This window comes from Eulemur rufifrons, chromosome 29 (genome assembly GCF_041146395.1).
Source record: "Eulemur rufifrons isolate Redbay chromosome 29, OSU_ERuf_1, whole genome shotgun sequence".
Taxonomy (NCBI): Eukaryota; Metazoa; Chordata; class Mammalia; order Primates; family Lemuridae; genus Eulemur; species Eulemur rufifrons.
In genome coordinates, this window is record NC_091011.1 from 19,448,840 (window position 1) to 19,467,867 (window position 19,028).

General features: G+C 35.8%; 1 protein-coding gene across 1 annotated transcript in view; it reads left to right on the forward strand.

The window, feature by feature from the left end:
- The window catches only part of DPY19L2 (dpy-19 like 2), a 132,914-nt gene that overhangs the window by 51,129 nt on the left and 62,757 nt on the right, over positions 1-19,028 (forward strand). Inside the window, exon 9 of the mRNA XM_069461860.1 lies at positions 785-884. Coding sequence (XP_069317961.1) covers positions 785-884 — 100 coding nt within the window. The remainder of the gene's footprint in view (positions 1-784; positions 885-19,028) is intronic.

Genomic DNA, 19,028 nt, shown 5'->3' on the forward strand with positions numbered 1-19,028 from the left:
AAAACATCTACGATTGTGTTCTAGAGGGCATGTGCTATACTCTGAACCTTAGCCGAAAGTAATTTTTGTTTGATAAAATAAAGATTACTGAGTGCTTAGTGGATATTTTGTGATAATATTACTAAACGATATGAACATTTAAAATTTTGCTTTTGAAAACTTATGTACTGTTTTACAAGGATTTATCGAAATCTAATGCAATCTTTATAAAAAGAACAGTTATAGCTTTATTACTTACACAAAATTTTTGCATTTCTTTTTTCATGTTCGAAAAAATAGTAAAGTCCTTTGTGGTAAAAGGGGTTGGGTATTAATATACCTTAGTTATGCAGAATGGGCAATTTAAACTTCAACATGCAGTACTTCAACTGAATTTCTTAAGGCATGCAGGGTCAGCATCATGTCCTATTTTCTGACTTTCTTGCTGGAGTGTTAAACTTGTAATGTCATGCATATTTAAAGGAAAATGAACTTTTATATTTAAAATATTTTATTTAATGGTAAATTACAATATTGTTCAAACTCTAATTTTGATTGTTGTATGCTTGGCATTTTTATAGTCCAAGTTCTTTTTAGTAAACTTTTAAGAGTTAACTATATTTTATTACATTATATTAAAGGTATTTTAAGTTCTTTCTAATAAACTTTTAACAGTTAACTATATCTTGTTGTATTATATTAAAGTTAAGGGGATCATTTAGATTTTATCATTTTGCAATAGTCTTTCTTTCAGTGGCAGGCTACTTTTATGGTAAAACTTATTGGTATCATTCTCTCTATTAAGGACCTCGAACAATTGTGGAAAGAATTACATTGCACTCTGTCTTTCCAATGTTGCTTTTATGCTTCCTTGGCAATTTGCTCAGTTTATACTTTTTACACAGGTAAGATGATTTTTAACTAATTTGAGTTGAATGTGAGGTGTACATGCTTGTTTCTATAGACACATTTCAAAATATTGCATTTATGCCCTAAAAGATTTTCAAAATATGGAATAATTATAAAGTTTATGTAAATGTGTGATTTGAAAAAACAATATAATTCTATTAGTGTATTGGTTAGTTTGAGAGTTATTAATATTACTGTTGAATGTGTAAAAGATGTTTTCTGTCATTTTAATTCACAAATGTTCTTGTTGGTATTTCAGATGATATCTGTAGATTTTCTGTTGCCTAGGAATTATTCTGAGTGCCAAGATCCACAGCATGATAAGGGCCAATCCTACTCTTCATGGCAGGAGGTTTCTATTTCTAATCCAGCTAAATGTTGGCCATTTTGTCTGAAGAGCAGAATTTTACTGGGAACAATTTCTGAGAGCTTTAATCATGATATTGCTTAAGTGAATTGAGGCCATATCTTGTTTCCAAAACAACTGAGTAACTAATGACAAGAAACTGAAGTGGGGAATCAGAGAGTAAATGCAAAATTTTGATGAAATTTCATGATACTGAGACTTTCCATTAGAACTGCTTTCCACCTAACAAACACAGATGATAATAATAATGTTCCACATTGGAAGGGAGAAATTCTGCCAAGAAGCCTCATGCTTCCAGTTGTTTACAAAGCATGAAATTATAACCTCGATTGGTACTGCATGTTTAAAGTATTCCTTCGGCTTTACTTCTAATAGTTGTCCCCTTTCAGGTTATAATAGAGAAATTATTTTATGGTTTTCATTATTTGCACATGCCAGCATAGAATAGATTTTTAATGAGCATCACTTCATTGCAAGCAAATTTATTAATTCAATGGTGCTAATGAAAATATTTAAGAAGCTCTTTGGATAAGTTTCATATTGCCTTAATAGTTTTCTAGTTATTTAAAAGGGTGTTCTAGACTTTTATTATATTTTTCTTAACCAATGTGTAGAGTTTTGTTTGTTTCTGTGTTGGTTTTTTCGTGCTAACAGAGGGATGATTCAAAGTTATTTCTCTGAGAGTATTCTAAGATTTTATTATTGATTGCATTTTTCATAGATTAAGGTTAAAATTAGTTCATGTCTCCTAAACATATTGTCTCAGAAATGGGGGTTAAGGAGCCAAGGATTAGCTACATTTCAAAGGAAAAAATTATGAGACTGTTGTAGAAACCTAGAGTATTTGGGGTGATAAGACCTCAGATGTTATCATTAAAAGACACTGAGAAATTGCAACTTAATTTTGGTAGCTGGATTTTAATTTATAATGTGTTCTAATTTTATTACTAAGGAATTTCCATTGATGTAGGACAGACTGTTATGACTAAGGAAATAGAAATTGATAGTTGCAGAAAGGAGATTGTAAACTCAGAAGTGATAGAGATGTAAATTATTTCCAGAAGAGATAGTATTGATACGTTTATTTATTTATTTATTTATTTTATTCTTATTTCAACATATTGTGGGGGTACAAAAGTTTAGGTTACGTATATTTCCCTTGCCCTCCCACCCCCCTGAGTCAGAGCTTCAAACATGTCCATCCCCTAGACAGTGCGCATTGCACTAATTATGTATATATACACCCATCCCCTCCCCCACCCACATCTGCCCGACACCCGATCAATGTTATTCCTAAATGTGCTCTGAGGTGATGATCGGTGAAACCAATTTGATGGTGAGTACATGTGGTGCTTATTTTTCCATTCTTGGGATACTTTACTTAGTAGAATGGGTTCCAACTCTTTCCAGGAAAATACAAGAGGTGCTATATCACCATTGTTTCTTATAGCTGAGTAGTACTCCATGGTATACATATACCACATTTTATTAATACATTCATGTATTGATGGACACTTGGGTTGTTTCCACATCTTCGCAATTGTGAATTGTGCTGCTATAAACATTCGGGTCCAGGTATCTTTGTCATAGAATGACTTTTGTTCTTTTGGGTAGATGCCCAATAATGGGATTGCTGGATCAAATGGTAGGTCTACTTGTATCTGTTTAAGGTATCTCCATATTGCTTTCCACAGAGGTTGCACTAGTTTGCAGTCCCACCAGCAGTGTATGAGTGTTCCTGTCTTTCCACATCCATGCCAACATTTGTTGTTATGGGACTTTTTGATAAAGGCCATTCTCACTGGAGTTAAGTGATATCTCATTGTGGTTTTGATTTGCATTTCCCTGATGATTAGAGATATTGAGCATTTTTTCATATGTTTGTTGGCCATTCTTCTGTCTTCTTTTGAAAAATTTCTGTTCATTCCTTTGTCCACTTTTTGATAGGGTTATTTGATTTTTTCTTGCTGATTTTCCTGAGTTCTAAATAGATTCTAGTTATCTGTCATTTATTGGATGTGTAGCATGCAAAAATTTTTTCCCATTCTGTAGGTTGTCTATTTACTCTCGTGACAGTTTCTTTGGTTGTGCAGAAGCTTTTTAATTTAGTCAGGTCCCATTTATTTATTTTCGTTGTTGCTGTGATTGCCTTTGGGGTCTTCTTCATAAATTCTTTGCCTAGGCCAATTGTCTATGAGAGTCCAACTATTAGTATTGATATGCTTATACATAACTGGTTATCAGTTTAATTTTCTTTCCTTGTATAATTGGTTCTTTGTTTGGGGTACATAATAAGTTCACATTTCTTTGAATATTTAAATTGATATGACCTCACGCCCTCATCCTTCTTGTAACAAGAATATCTTCCACCATCCTTGGAGTTTCTCTTCTTATCATGGGCAGTTTATTTGGGCAAGGATTAGTACTAGATGTTCTAGCATCACCACTGGAGCCAGAAGTCAGACTGCTTAAATCTGGAGGATCCTGTAACCATGAGAGGTTCTGTGTACTATGGCAGGTGCCACTATATTGCTGTTAACAAAACACTCTTCCCTTCTACATGAGAATTTGATTTCCTGTTAACTTTCTAGCTCTCTTCCCTTGGAAACCCCATTAATGTAGTGTGTCCATGATGTTCCTAGGCATATTGTTTGATGGTTGTCTAGTTGCATCTGGACTGGAAGGAACTGTAAGTAAACTAAGATCTACCTGAGGGGGATCCTATAACATTGGGCTTTCTTGAGTGAAGTGACTCTTTTAATTGGCATTTCCTTTACGGAGGCTTCTGTGAGTTATGGAGCTCCTAAGCCAGGGTGGCTTCTGCATCTACCAGATGTGCATGACATTTCTTTGCCCCTGAGCTGTCACCTGGGGGTGAGGGTGCTGTATGGACTTCTGTGAGGACCCTTACTGAAGACAACCATCTGAAGCTGCCCTGCTGACAAGTCATGTTTCCTATCCTAAAGCTTTCTGAATGAACCTGAGGCCAAGTGTGAACTTAAGAAGACCACCTGGTGGGTATTGCCGTAAAGAACTCAGATTCATCTTACTGAACACAGAAACCTTCACAGCAGTCATAGATGCCTGCTGTGTGCTTCATACTCAATGGACCAGGACTTACAAGTGGCAGAGCTCTCTTTTATGTAACTATGGTCATTTTTGTCTCATAGTATGCTTATAGTGCTAAGATAGCTGGTCAAGTCAAAAGAGTTTCGGCATCAACTACATGCTGTCTTGAAGAACTAACTGACCTTCTTCTAAGAAAAGACTCTGGTGCTCTGGTATTGAGTGAGCTCCCTAGTTCAAAGTCCTGAGTCCTTTTGTCTGTATGATATGTTTGTTTTCCAAGCTCTTCGGGGTCCTGTCTACCAGTTTCCCCAAATTAGGATTACATTAGTTTCTTAGATATGTTCAAATATTGGTAAATCTCAAAAAAAAAAAGGTTTCTACCCCGGAAACTCTTGGTTTCCTATGAAATTTTTTCCTGGTTCCCCTTCACTGGACTTCACATTTCACACTCTAAGAGTCAGAGAAAGGACAATCTGTGTCAAGCCAAATACACCTTCCATTCAAGAACAGGAGGTACTGGCTTGCCTTTGATCTATAATACTGAGAGAGGCCACCAAAATTGTTTCTTTCTAAGGGTACTTGATGTTTTCTCTATTAGAAATAGATGCAGCTTCTTTTATTATAAATCCCAGCTTCTTTCTCTAAAGGTTTTGTCTGATATGGTATCTTGTTACTTATGTAAACTCAGTCTCCTAGTTGATTTCCCCTTGTTAGTTTGATAATACCTTATTGTGGCAACAATATAATTAAAATATAGTTTACATTATCTACATGTAAACTAAATAGAATCAAAAATTAGCTCACAAGGAGTGTTATAATTTCTTATAAATCCTTATAAATAATTTACTTTAAAATATCTACACTCATCTCTGATTTCAGAAACAAAACTTGTTCGAGGGCTCAGACGGATTAAAAATTCTCTTGTTTGTTTCTTGTGAATAAATTTTGACCTGCTCTCAGATATACTTAGTATGAGGCCAGTATCTGCAGAACTGTGATGCAATCTCATCGGGTAGCAAGAACAGAAGTCAGTTTTCTACATTTTCACAGCAGAACATCAATGCTGCTATTTGTGTCTAAATTAGGGAGCTTTTTTTTTAACCAGCAATTCAAAAAGTGACATTTCAGAGACTCAGCAGAATTTTCACCTGTGGGGTATTTTTCTTAGCCAAAGCTTAATTGTGATATTTAAGAAGGGTGGTCTAGATTTGCATATCCTAACTATATTGCTCTATGAGAGTTAAGAAAGTGAGATAAATTTATGCCAGCCTTCAGTATTGGAGTTTATTTCATTCAATCTTCAGTCCAGTCAGGCAGGTATTATTAACTTACTCTTACAGATGAAGATACTGAGGGTCAGGAGATTTAATTAAAATTAGATCTGCCTCACTGTGAAACATCTACACTTTCCAATTTGTTTTTATTGTGTATTTAGGGTCTTTGAACTCTCCTCTATTAAAGGTTACACACTTAATTATGTTATTTCCTTGCAGAAAAGCTTTTGCCTTTCATGTGGCATTGATAAAAGAAATATGCATTTGAAGAATACTTATGTGTCTTTACTGAAACTATAATTAATTAAATCTAATCTATTACCTAATTGCTTTCCTATATAAGAATCCGTATGATGTATTTCTCATAATTAGTGTCAAGATTAATTTTCCTCACAATAATTTATGAATTTCCTCTTAACAACTGTAACTATTTTGTTACAAGAGCTAGACTCAACAGTAGACATATAGAATTCAACTATTCTTTCTCCCAGTGCCCCTTAAAGCTTATTTTCTGGATATTTTCTCGCCAAATTTAGATGAAATTTTAGGGGATCCCATATATTTTTCTATCCTATTCAGTCTAAGGAAAAGTGCCATTTCATTAAATAAAAATTTTGATATCTTTAAAATATTGCATCTTTCAAAGAACATGATACATACTAACATTTAGTTCTTGTTTAATTTTTCCCAATAATGTTTCATAGATTTTTAAACGGACATCTTACAGTTCTTTCATTATATTTGTTCTGATATATTTTCTATTTTTGATTCATTTAAAGATATTGGGTATTTTACATTTGTTATACATACAGTTCTACATATGTTAATTAGGCAAAATTTGTTAATCACATTATTTAAATATTCTAGATTTTTATTATTTTTGTTTGCTTATGTCAGTTACTAGAGGAAGAGTGTGTTAAAATCTTTCATTGTAACAATGGATTTGTCTATATCTGCTTTTACTTTTCTAAATACTTACCTTAAACATTTTGATGCAGTATAGTTATGTGCATAGCTGTTATATAGTCTTCTCATTTTTATGAAATGTGCCTGTTTATTGCTAGTAATCTTTTTGCCTTAAAGCTTGTTTTTATGCTATCATATAGCTACATCATCATTCTTTTTGTTAGTGTTTGCATAGATCTTTTAACATTCTTTAATGTTCAACTTTTCAGTATCCTTTCATTTTAGGTGTTTCTTTTATAAGCAGTGTATAGTTAGTCTTTTAAAAAATCTTGTTAAATATTACTCTCTTTTAATTGGATCATTTAATCTATTTATGATTGATGTGATTATTGATATGTTTAATTTTAATCTAGCATCTTACCAAGGCTTTCTGTTTGCTCCATCTGCTCTATAATCTTTATACTCTTCTTTCCCAGTTGGGTTGTTAAATGCTTTTTATTATTTCATATCCCTGTTCTGTTTACTTGTTTAGTCATATGTATTTTTCATTCTTTTAATGGTTGCCCTAGAGAGTAAACATTTATTCTTGATTTAGGAAGTCCAGTGTAAAGTAACACCTTCACTTCTTCCCAAATAATATGAAGGTCTTATAACAATTTAACTCCATTTACTCTCCTGTTGGCTTAAATGCCATTTTTGGTGTGTATGTTAGTATGTGTATGTGTATGTATGTTTGCATGTACATATGTGTATATATGCATGTGTCTATACTACGTATATATTTTAACACATATATACATACATTTATTTTTAAACCTCATAAGACAGCATCATTATTATTTATATAGTCAATAATAATTGAATTTACCTACATGGTTTATTTTTCTGTTAATTCTTGAATTCTTTCTATGTATCCAAACTTCCATATAGGATCTTTTGTTTTCTGTCCAAAGATCCATTAGTATTTTCTTTTAGTGTGGACCTCCTGGTGGTAATTTTTGCTTGTTTATCTGAAGATGTTCATTTCACCTTCATTTTTTGAAGGTTAGTTTGTCTAGGTATAGAATTCAAGATTGGAAAATGTTTAAATTTGTTTGTTTTTCTCATTGTTATGAAAATTTCATTCCATTATCTCCACCTCCTTTCTGTTAAGAGGTTAGTTGTACATCTCATTGTTTCTTTTTGAGGACATTCTGCTTTTTTCCCTAGTTTTTTCCCTACACTCTGAACCTCAACCCCAACCCCCACATAGATTTCTCTACTATTAACATTTTGAATTAATGTGATACATTTGTTAAAATTAACGAACTGATATTGGTACATTATTATTAACTAAAGTCCATAGTTTACATTAAGTTTCACTCTCTGTATCGTACAGTTCTGTGGGTTTTGGCAAATGCATAAGGGTATGTATCCATCATCACAGTATCATATAGAATAGTTTCAACACCCTAAAGTATCCCTTGTGCTTCATCTGTTTACCCCTAGCCCCTGTCCACAACCCCAGCAACCACTGATCTTTTTATTCTCTCTAAAGTTTTGCTTTCTATAAATTGTTATATATTGGGATCATACAGTATGTAATCTTTCCAGATTGGCTTCTTTCACTTAGCAGTATGCATTTAAAATTCCTCCATGTTGGAGGAGGAGGGAAGGTGGTGGACTAGTAGCAGCCCGCATGCCGCTCTCAAAGAGAGGATCAAAAGTTGTAGGTAGGCTGGGCGTGGTGGCTCATGCCTGTAATCCTAGCACTCTGGGAGGCCAAGGCAGGAGGATCACTCGAGGTCAGGAGTTTAAGACCAGCCTGAGCAATAGTCTCTACTAAAAATAGAAAGAAATTATATGAACAGCTAAATATATATATATATATATATATGTATATAGAAAAATTAGCTGGGCATGGTGGCGCATGCCTGTAGTCCCAGCTACTCAGGAGGCTGAGGCAGAAGGACCGCTTAAGCCCAGGAGTTTGAGGTTGCTGTGAGCTAAGGTGATGCCATGGCACTCTAGCCTGGGCAACAGAGTGAGACTCTGTCTCAAAAAAAAAAAAAAAAAAAAAGTTGTAGGTATGTGCCCACCTATGGATGGCTCTTCTTAGAAAGAACATTGTAAAACTCCAGAGAAATGACACGGGACATTCAGAGTGAAGGAGAAGTTGACGAGGCAATTATGCCACCCCCAAGATTCCAGCATTGTGCCTGAACCCCAAGACCTGAGTCTCCACCACTGCCGCTGGGCCCATGGAACTGCCCTGAGGCCCAGTGCTCCACCGGGGGCCCCCTCCCCAGCTTTGAGCTGCCATTTCACCTGGACCTGAATTGAGCAAGCACCCACAGCTTGGACACCAATGACCATTGCTTTGATAGCCTCACCTGGTGGCCACAGTCACCTCTGTGGAGAAACACCCTGGGCAGAGCAATCCCACATAATGCCAGTCACTATAGAGAGGGTCTCACCAAGCCCCCAACTTGAACTTCCAATAATAATCTGGGGAATAGCACACCAACCTGCATGAAGATCATCCAGCACTGGCTTAAACTGTGACAATCACAGGGGGATGGAACAAAACAACAGCTGCACTAGAGCCTATCAGTACTCCTGCCCCTCCCTTGCCAGGTCAACATTCCAGAGTAGGACACAAAAGCACCATCTAGGGACCTACCCTTCTTGCTAAGTAGGAGAATTCCCAGCAAAAGAGAACAGGTGCCCTGCAAAACTATCAGCCTTGAGCTGAGAGAAGAGGATTTGGATGAGAAGAAACCAGCAAGAGAATCCTGGCAACATAAAAACACAAAAAAGTTTGACACCCACAAGGGATAACAATGGAACTACAATAGTGGACTCCAGCCAAAAGAAATTGTTGAAATGATAGAAATGGAAATCAGAATATGGATGGAAAATAAGATGAATTGAATTGAAGAGAAAGTTGAAAACCAACACCAAGAAGCCAAAATATTTCAGGATGAGAATCCAAAAAATGAAAAAGTCACCAAAGAGATAGACAACATAAGAAGGATATAACAAAACTTAAAGAAATGAAAGAGTTATTTAGGGAATTTCAAAATACAGCAGAAAGCTTCAACAACTCATGGGGTGGGAAAACTGCAGCCTTGGGGCCTAATTTGGCCTTCTGGATCCTTGAGTGAGGCCTTTTGACTGAATCCAAATTTTACAGATCAAATTATTTTAATAAAGGGATTTGTTCTGTGATGTTTGGATTTGGTCAAGGGGCAACACTTGGGAATCCAGAGGACCATATTTTGTCTTGGGGGCACAGGTTTTCCACTCCAGGACCATCTCAGCGCTTGAAGACAAGGCTTTCAAACTAACCTAATCAGTAAAAGATGCAGAAAAAAGAATAAAGAAGAAAGAACAATCACTGAGAGAAATATGGGACTGTGTGAAATGAGCCAATATATGAATTAATAGGTATCCCAGAGAGAGGGAAAAAAAGCAAAAAGCATGGAAAACCTATTTGAGGGAATTATTGAGAAAAACTTCTTTAGTATTGCCAGTCAGACATCCAGATACAAGACGGTCATCAAACACTGGGAATATTCTTAGCAAATAGGAAATCTCCACGACACATAGTAATCAACCTGACCAAAGTTAAAATGAAGGAGAAAATTCTACAAGCATTAAGAAAAAAGCAACAACTAACCTACAAAGGAAAATCCATTAGGCTAACTGCAGACTTCTCTGCAAAGACCTTACAAGCCAGAGGAGACTGGGGCCCTATCTTTAGTCTTCTTAAACAGAACAACTGGCAGCCTAGAATTTTATATCCAGCAAAACTAAGTTTCATGATTGACAGAGAAATGTAGACTTTTCCAGACCAGCAAACCCTGAGGGAATTTGTCATGACCCGACCAACCCTGTAGGAAATACTAAGAACTGCATTATACATGTATCAACACAATAGATACTTACCAGGGTAAAATCACACAAAAGCTAAAACTCAAAACTCGTATAAAACAATAGCATAAGACAGAAAACAAAGCAATAAGGGACTACCCACCATGATGAACAGAACAGCATTCCACATGTCAGTACTATCACTCACTGTTAACAGTCTGCATGCTTAACTCAAAAGACATAGGCATAGTGAAAGGATGAAAAAACATAACCCAAGTGTCTGCTGTCTCCAGGAAACACATCTAACCCACAAGGACTCACACAGACTCAAGATGAAAGGATGGAAAAAATATTCTAAGCAAACAGAAACCAATGTAGATCAGGTATGGCCCTTCTCACATCAGGTAAAATTGACTTTAAATCAATAATAGTAAACAAAGACAAAGATGGTCATTGTATAATGGTAAAGTGAGCAATTCAACAAGAAGACATAATCCAAAATATATATGCACTTAACATAGGAGCTCCCAGATTCATAAAGCGAATTCTACTAGATCTAAGCAAAGAGATAAATAGTGGCATTGTAATTGCCGTGGATGTCAACACCCCATTGACAGAGCTGGACAGATTCATGGATGAGAAAATAAATAAATAAATACTGGACTTAAATGGGACTCTAGAACAAATGGAACTAAAAGACATTTAAAGAACTTTCCTACCCCAAAACTACTGAATATGCATTCTTCTCATCAGCACATGGGACAGTCTCCAAGATTGATTATATCTTAGGCCACAAAACGTATCTCTTACTACCAAAGGGTTTTTGAAAGCATTAATAACCATTTATACAGACAGCAGCATAGGAGTACTACTTTACACTCTTACCAACATTTGATATTGTCTATTTATTTAAATTTTAGCCATTGAGTAATAGTATAACATTGTGGTTTTTATTTGCATTTTTATGATGAGGAAGAATGTGGAGCATCTTTTCATATACTTCTTGGCCATTTGGTTGTGTTTTGTAAAATGCCTGGTCAAATCTCTTGTCCATTTTTCCCAGCATGTTGTCTTTTTTCTTATAATTTATGTGACTTAGTTACATATCCTAGATGTTAGGCTTTTGTCACATACACATATGGCAAATGTTTTTCCATTCTGTTCTTGCATTTTTACTTTCTTTAAGGTGTCTTTTGAGGAAGAGAAGCTCTTAATTTTAATAAAGTCCAATTTATCAATAAAAAACTCTCAACAAATTAAAAAAAAGTTGAAGTCATACCACATACCTTCTCTGACTACAGTGGAATAAAACTAGAAATCAATTCCAAGAGAAACACTCAAATTTACACAAAATCATGGAAATTAAACAACCTGTGGCTGTAGAATTCTTAGGTCAATGATGAAATTTACGTGGAAATAAAAAGATTCCTAGAACTGAATGACAAAAGGGGTACAAGCTATCAAAATCTATGGGATTCAGCAAAAGCATTCCTAATGGGAAAATTCATAGCCTTAAATGCCTACATCAAAAAGACAGAAAGATCACAAATTAACAACCTAATGTTACATTTCAAGGAAGTAGAAAAAGAAGACCAAATCCTACCCAAAGCGAGCAGAAGAAAACAAATAACCAAAGTCAGAGCAGAACTAAATGAAATCGAAAAGAAAAAAAAAAAAATACAAAGCACCAGCAAAACAAAATGTTGGTTCTTTGAAAAGATAAACATAATTGATAAACCTCTTACTAGATCAACCAGGAATAGAAAATAACCCAAATAAGCTCAATCAGAAATGAAAAAGGAGATATTACAACTGATAGCATAAAAATACAAAACATCATCTCTGAATGCTATGAAATTCTCTGCACACTTAAACTAGAAAACATAGAGGAAATGGAAAAATTTTTGGAAATACACAACCTCCGAAGACTCAATCAGGAATAAATAGAACTGCTGAACAGACCAATAATGAGCAATGAGTTTGAAGCAGTAATTAAAAAATCTCCCAATAAAAAAAAGCCCCAGACCACATGGAGTGATAGCTGAATTCTGCCAGACCTAAAAGGAAGAGCTGGTACCCATCGTATAGAAATTATTCCATAACATGAAAAAGGAAGGAATCCTCCCTAAATCATTCTATTAATCAAGTGTCACCTTGATATCAAAGCCAGGAAAGGACACAACAAAAAAAGAAAACTACAGACCAATATCTTTTATGAATATAGATGCAAAGATCCTCCACAAAATACTAACAAACTGAATCCAACAGCACTTAAAAAAAAAAAATTCACCATGACCATGTAGGTTTCAACTCAGGGATGTTAAGATGGTTCAACATACATAAATCAGTATATGTAATTCACCACATAAACAGAAGCAAAAATAAAGATCATGTGATCATCTCAATAGATGCAGAAAAAACATTTGACAAAATCAAGAATTCTTTCATGATTAAAATCCTCAATAAACTAGGCATACAAGAAGCATACCTCAAAATTATAAAAGCCATATATAATAAACACTTAGCAACATCATACTGAATGGGACAAAGGTTGAAAGAATTCCCCCTAAGAACTGTAGCAAGACAAGAGTGCCCACTGTCACCACTTCTATTCAACATAGTACTGGAAGTCCTAGCCAGAGCAATCAGAGACAAGAGAAAGAAATAAAGGGTATCCAAGTCGGGAAATAGGAGATTAAACTATTCCTTTTCACTAATGATCTATATCTGGAAAATCCCAAAGACTCCTAGAACTGATAAATAAATTCAACAAAGTCTCAGGTTACAAAATCAACATATGCAAATCAGCATTTCTATATACCAGTAATAGTCAAGCTGAGAGTCAATTCAAAGACTCAATACCATTCATAATAGCTATTATACAAAGAAAATCAAATACTGAATATACTTAACCATGAAGGTCAAAGATCTCTACAAAAAGAATTATAAAACACTGATGAAAAACAACACAGATTACACAAACAAATGGAAAACATATCATGCTCATGGATTGGTAGAATCAACATTGTTAAAATGTCCATACTGCCCAAAGTGATTCACAGATCCAGTGCAATCCCCATCAAAATATATTACCTAACATCATATTTCTCAGGTCTAGAAAAAATTACACTTCATTTGGAATCAAAAAAGAGCCCCCAAAGCCAAAGCAATCTCAAGCAAAAAGAACAGATCTGGAGGCATCACATTACCAGACTTCAAATTAATACTGTTTAATACAAGGCTATAGTAACAAAAACAGCATGGTTCTGGTACAAAATAGAGACATAGACCAATGGAACAGAACAGGGAACCCAAATCTAAAACCATCTACCTACAACTAACTGATCTTCAACAAAGCAGACAACCACATACACTGGGGAAAGGAATCCCTATTCAATAAATGGTTCTGGGAAAATTAGCTAGCCACATGCAGAAGAATTAAACCGGTCTCCTATCTCTCGCCATTTACAAAAATTAGTTCAAGATAGATAAAAGACTTAAATGCAAGGTTCAAAACCATACAAATTCTAGAAGAAAAAGTAGGAAAAACTCTTCTAGACATCAGCCTAGGCAAAGAATTCAAGAATAAGATTCCAAAGGCAATTACAGCAACAACAAAAATAAATAAATGGGACTAGATTAAATTAAAAAGCTGCTGTGCAGCAAAAGAAATAACAGAGTAAATAGCAACCTACAGACTGGGCGAAAATATTTGCAAACTATACATCCTATAAAGCAGTGCGGTCTCCAACATTTTTGGCACCAGGGACTGGTTTTATGGAAGACAGTTTTTCTATGGACAGGTGAGGGTTTGGGGATGATTTAAGTGCATTACATTTATTGTGTACTTTATTTCTATTATTATTACATTGTAGTATATAATGAAATAATTATACAACTCACCATAATGCAGAATCAGTGGGAGCCCTGAGCTTGTTTTCCTGCAACTAGATGGTGCCATCTGGGGGTGATGGGAGACAGTGACACCTGAAGTGTGTTGCTTATGTCCATTCTACTCTGTAATCTTGTTTTGGTTGCTGTCACTACAGAAAACCCTACTTCACAAAGATGGGATGTTGGAAATGGAAGCAGGCTTTTCAGTGCTTTTGTGGCAATCTCAGGATATTCAGCCTTGACTTTAATCCAGAATGTATGGAGATTTGAAGTTTTCTCAAACATACTTTTAAGGCCCTGCTATTTGTGATATCAAACAGTTGATCCTCTTCTAGCATGGACAAACTTGATTCACCTGGTTTATTCACAATTGGATCATTGACCCATTCATTCCCAGTTCAGGGGTCTTTTGTGGTTGGGAGATAATGCTCAAACTCTTTTGAAGCTGAGATAGGTGATCATGCACCAGCTGTGAGAAAGAAGGCCCTGGCTCAGTCTCTTTCAAAATCTCTGCTAATGTTTGAAACATGAAAAATCCCAAAATTCACTTGTCGCACCCATAATTCCAGTTTGGCTTTGAATGCAGCCACTTTATCTGCCAACTTGAACACAGTTGTCATTTTCCCCTGAAATGACAGATTGAATTCGTTGAGCAGGTTGAATATGTCACACAAGTAACCAAGTTTTGTGACACATTCTGTGTCACTGAAATGTGTTGCTAGTGATGACTGTTTTTCTAAAAGAAATCTCTGGAGTGGCTCTCATAACTCAGAAACTCTGGCCAATAATCTACCTTTAGAAAGCTGTCTCACTTCTGTGTATAAGAGAAGACGTGTGTGCTCAGCATCCATCTCCTCACAGAGCTGTGTGACCAGACATGTGTTAAGGGCTTGTACTTTAATGTGGTTGATAATTTAAATCACATCCTGCAAAATATTCTTTGGTTCTGTGGCATTTTTTTTTTTTTTTTTTAGCTAGCCAGCATTTCTCTGTGGATGACACAGTGCATAGACTAACATTCAGTAGTGACCTCCTTGACCCACGTAGTGAAGCCAGAAAGTCATGCAGTCATGGCAACTGCTTCATCTGTGCATATGACAACACAAAATGACCAATTCAGTTTTCCTGATATGTATTCATTCAAAGATTTGAATACTTCTACAGCTGTGGTGTTGGTTATCAATGAAATTGCACATAACATATCCTCCTGCACATCCTCCTGAAAAATATATCACACAAAAACAAGCATTGTTGCCTTGTTGTCAACATCAGTAGACTTATCAAGATAGATTGTGTACCATGGTGATTCATTAATCCTCTCTAACAATTGTGTCTCAGTATTCTCTGCTATTTAATCAATTCATCTAGTTATGGTACTGGCCAAAAGAGGAACATGTTCCACCTTTTGAACTGCAGCCTCTCCTAAAAGTTCACAGCTAATGTCCTTAGCACCAGGGAAGATCAACTCTTCACCAGTAGTAAAGGGCTTCTTAGCTTTAGCAATGCGTTTAGCCACTAATGATGCTCTCAGTGCAGACATATTTGATGAAGTGGTGGTCTTCAATAATTGCTTCTGTTCTTCCTGTTCATATTTTTTTCTCTTAAAAAACTCCAACAGCTTGTCTTTTAATGCTTTGGTGCTTGGGCTCCATGTGGCAAAGCAGTTTTGAAGGTTTCATGGCTTCCTTGGATAGCCAGTCACCACATATTATACAAAGTGGGCTTGGAGAATGTGAATCACCTGTTGCAATGAACCCATAATTTAAGTGGGATTTTTGGTATTTTCTTTCAAATGTAGCTTTCATTTTGTTGGCAGTCTTAGAGTCTTATGCTCTCTCATCATTGAGTCTTTCCCCCTTTTCAAGGAAGCTCCCCAACAACGTTTGTTTTTTACTCATTTTGCTAGGGTTAGCTTGTGGGCTTACCAAAACTGTGACTGAGACAAGTACTCAGTGTGAGAGAGAGGTGCAGATGGAAGTGATAAATAAAATAATGGGCAAGCCATGCACAGGCTAAAATAAATGCCAGATTCTGACTTAAAGCCTGTCACCAGATGCAGCTGTACAATTGAAGTTAGATGTTAACTTGCCACTATAAAGCCTGCCACCAGATGCAGCTTAATTGTCACTTGCCACTCACTGGTAGTATTTTGATATGAGTCTGCAAGCAATGGATTTATTGTGGTCTCTGTACAGTCAACCCTCTCTGTTAATGATAATCTATATTTGCAGCCACCCCACAGCCCTAGCCTCACTGCCTCAGCTCTAAATCAGATCAACAGGCATTAGATTCTCATAGGGAGCACGCAGTCTCGATCCCTCACATGTGTAGTTTACAGTAGGGTTTGTGCTTCTATGAGAATCTAATGCTACCACTGATCTGATAGGAGGAAGACCTCAGGCAGTGCTGTGAATGATGGAGAGCAGCTGTAAATACAAATGAAGCTTCGCTTGCTCACCCACCACTCAGCCTCCTACTGAGCAGCCCGGTTCCTTTCAGGCCATGGTACTGGGCCAGGTGTTGGGGTGTGCATCTATAAAGGGCTAATGTCCAGATTCTACAAAGAACTGAAACGTAACAGCAAGAAAAAAAAAAACTCTATTAAAAAGTGGGCAAAAGACATGAACAGAAGTTTTTTAAAAGAAGATGGACAAATGGCCAACAAACATGAAAAAATACTCATCATCACTAATCATCAGAGAAATTATGCAAATTAAAACCACAAGAAGATATCACCTTACACCTGTCAAAATGGCCATTATTAAAAAGTCCAAAAACAATAGATGCTTGTGTGGATGCAGAGAGAAAGGAATGCTTATACACTGTTGGTACAACTGCAAAATAGTACATCCTCTCTGGAAAACAGTATGGAGATTCCTCCAAGAAATAAATGTAGACTTACCTTTAAACCCAGGAATCCCACCATTGGGTATCTGCCCATAGGAAAAAAAGTCATTTTATCAAAAATACACCTGTACTTTATTGTAGCACAATTCACAATCACAAAAATGTGTTAACAAAATGTAGAGTACTAGTCGGACATAAAAATGAATTAATGTCTTTCGTCACAATTTGGATGGAACTGGACACCATTATCTTAAGTGAAGTATCTGAGGAATGGAAAAACAGACACCATATGTACTCTAATATTGGAACTAATCAATGGACACACATGGGCTCAGAGAGAAGTAAAAGTCATAGAAATCAAGAAGGGGGAGCGCAGAGGGGTAAAAACCTACCTGATAGTTACAACGAACACTATTCTGGTGATGGGCACACTAATGGCCCTGACTTAAGCATCATAAAAGCTATCCATGTAACAGAAACATTTGTACCCCTTTAAGATTTTGAAATTATAAAGAAAATTTCTCCATGTCTTTTCATGGCTTGATAGCTCATGTCTTTTAGTACCAAATAATATTTCATTATTTGGGTGTACCATAGTTCATCCACTCACCTGCTAGGGGTGAATTTCTCATTTCTTTTTATTGCTGAATAGTACTCAGTTATATGATTATACCACAGTTTATTCATTCACTTGTTGATGGACATTATGATTGCTTCCGGTCTTTGGTGGTTGTGAATAAGCTACCATAGAGATTCATGTGCAGGTTTTTGTGTGGACATAAATTTTCAACTCAACTAGGCAAATACCCAGGAGTGTGATTGCAGGATTGCATGGTAAGAGTATGTTTCCTTTTTAAGGAAAATATCATTTATGTCATTGTATTGGATTTTAGCCTTTCTATAGTGAGAAGTGGTATCTCCTTGTTTTAATTTGCAATTTACTAATGGCATATAATGTTGAGCATCTTCACATGTGCATATTCCTGTCACCTGTATATCTTCATCATTGAGGTGTTTGTTGTCATTTGCCCATTTTTAAATTGGTTGGTTGTTTTCTCATTATTGAGGTTTAAGAGTTTTTGTATATTTTGGATACCAGTCCTTTATCAGACATGTGTTTTTGCAAAGATTTCCTCTCAGTCTTTGGCTTGTATTTTCATTTTCTTTATAGTGTCTGTCTTAGTCCATTTTCTATTACTATAACAGTATGTCTGAGACCAGGTAATATATAAAGGAAACAGGTTTATTTACTATATCAACAAAGAAAATAAAGTACCTAGAAATATATTTAACTAAGGAGGTAAAAGACCTCTACAGGGAGAACTATGAAACACTGAGGAAAGAGAGAGCAGAGCACCTAAGCAAGTGGAAAACCATACCATGCTCGTGGATCAGAAGAATCAACATTGTTAAAATGTCTATAGTACCCAAAGTGATCTACAGATTCAATGAAATCCCTATTAAATTACCAACATCATTTTTCACAGATATTGAAAAAATAATTTTACGGTTTGTATGGAACCAGAGAAGACCCCATTTAGCAAAAGCAATTTTAGGCAATAAGAACAAAATGGGAGGTATTAATTTACCAGACTTCAACCTATGCTACAAGGCTGTGGTTATTAAATCAGCTTGGTATTGGCACAAGAACAGAGACACAAACTAGTGGAACAGAACTTAGTGATATTGTCTTATCTCTGCCTTTGCTTGGTTATTTTTGATGTTGTGCTGGACAAGATACATAAAAAATTATAGAGTCAATTTGAAGCTAAGTTGATACTAACTTCCTGTAGAGAAGATTAAATTTGCTTCCAGCAGACAAGTAAAGGCACTAATAATCTTGAATCACCTTTATCCAATCAGGTTGAGTTGATTAATAGATGAATTTTGGTCTGTCTGAGGGCTGCTTGGTTTCTGGTTTACTTTTA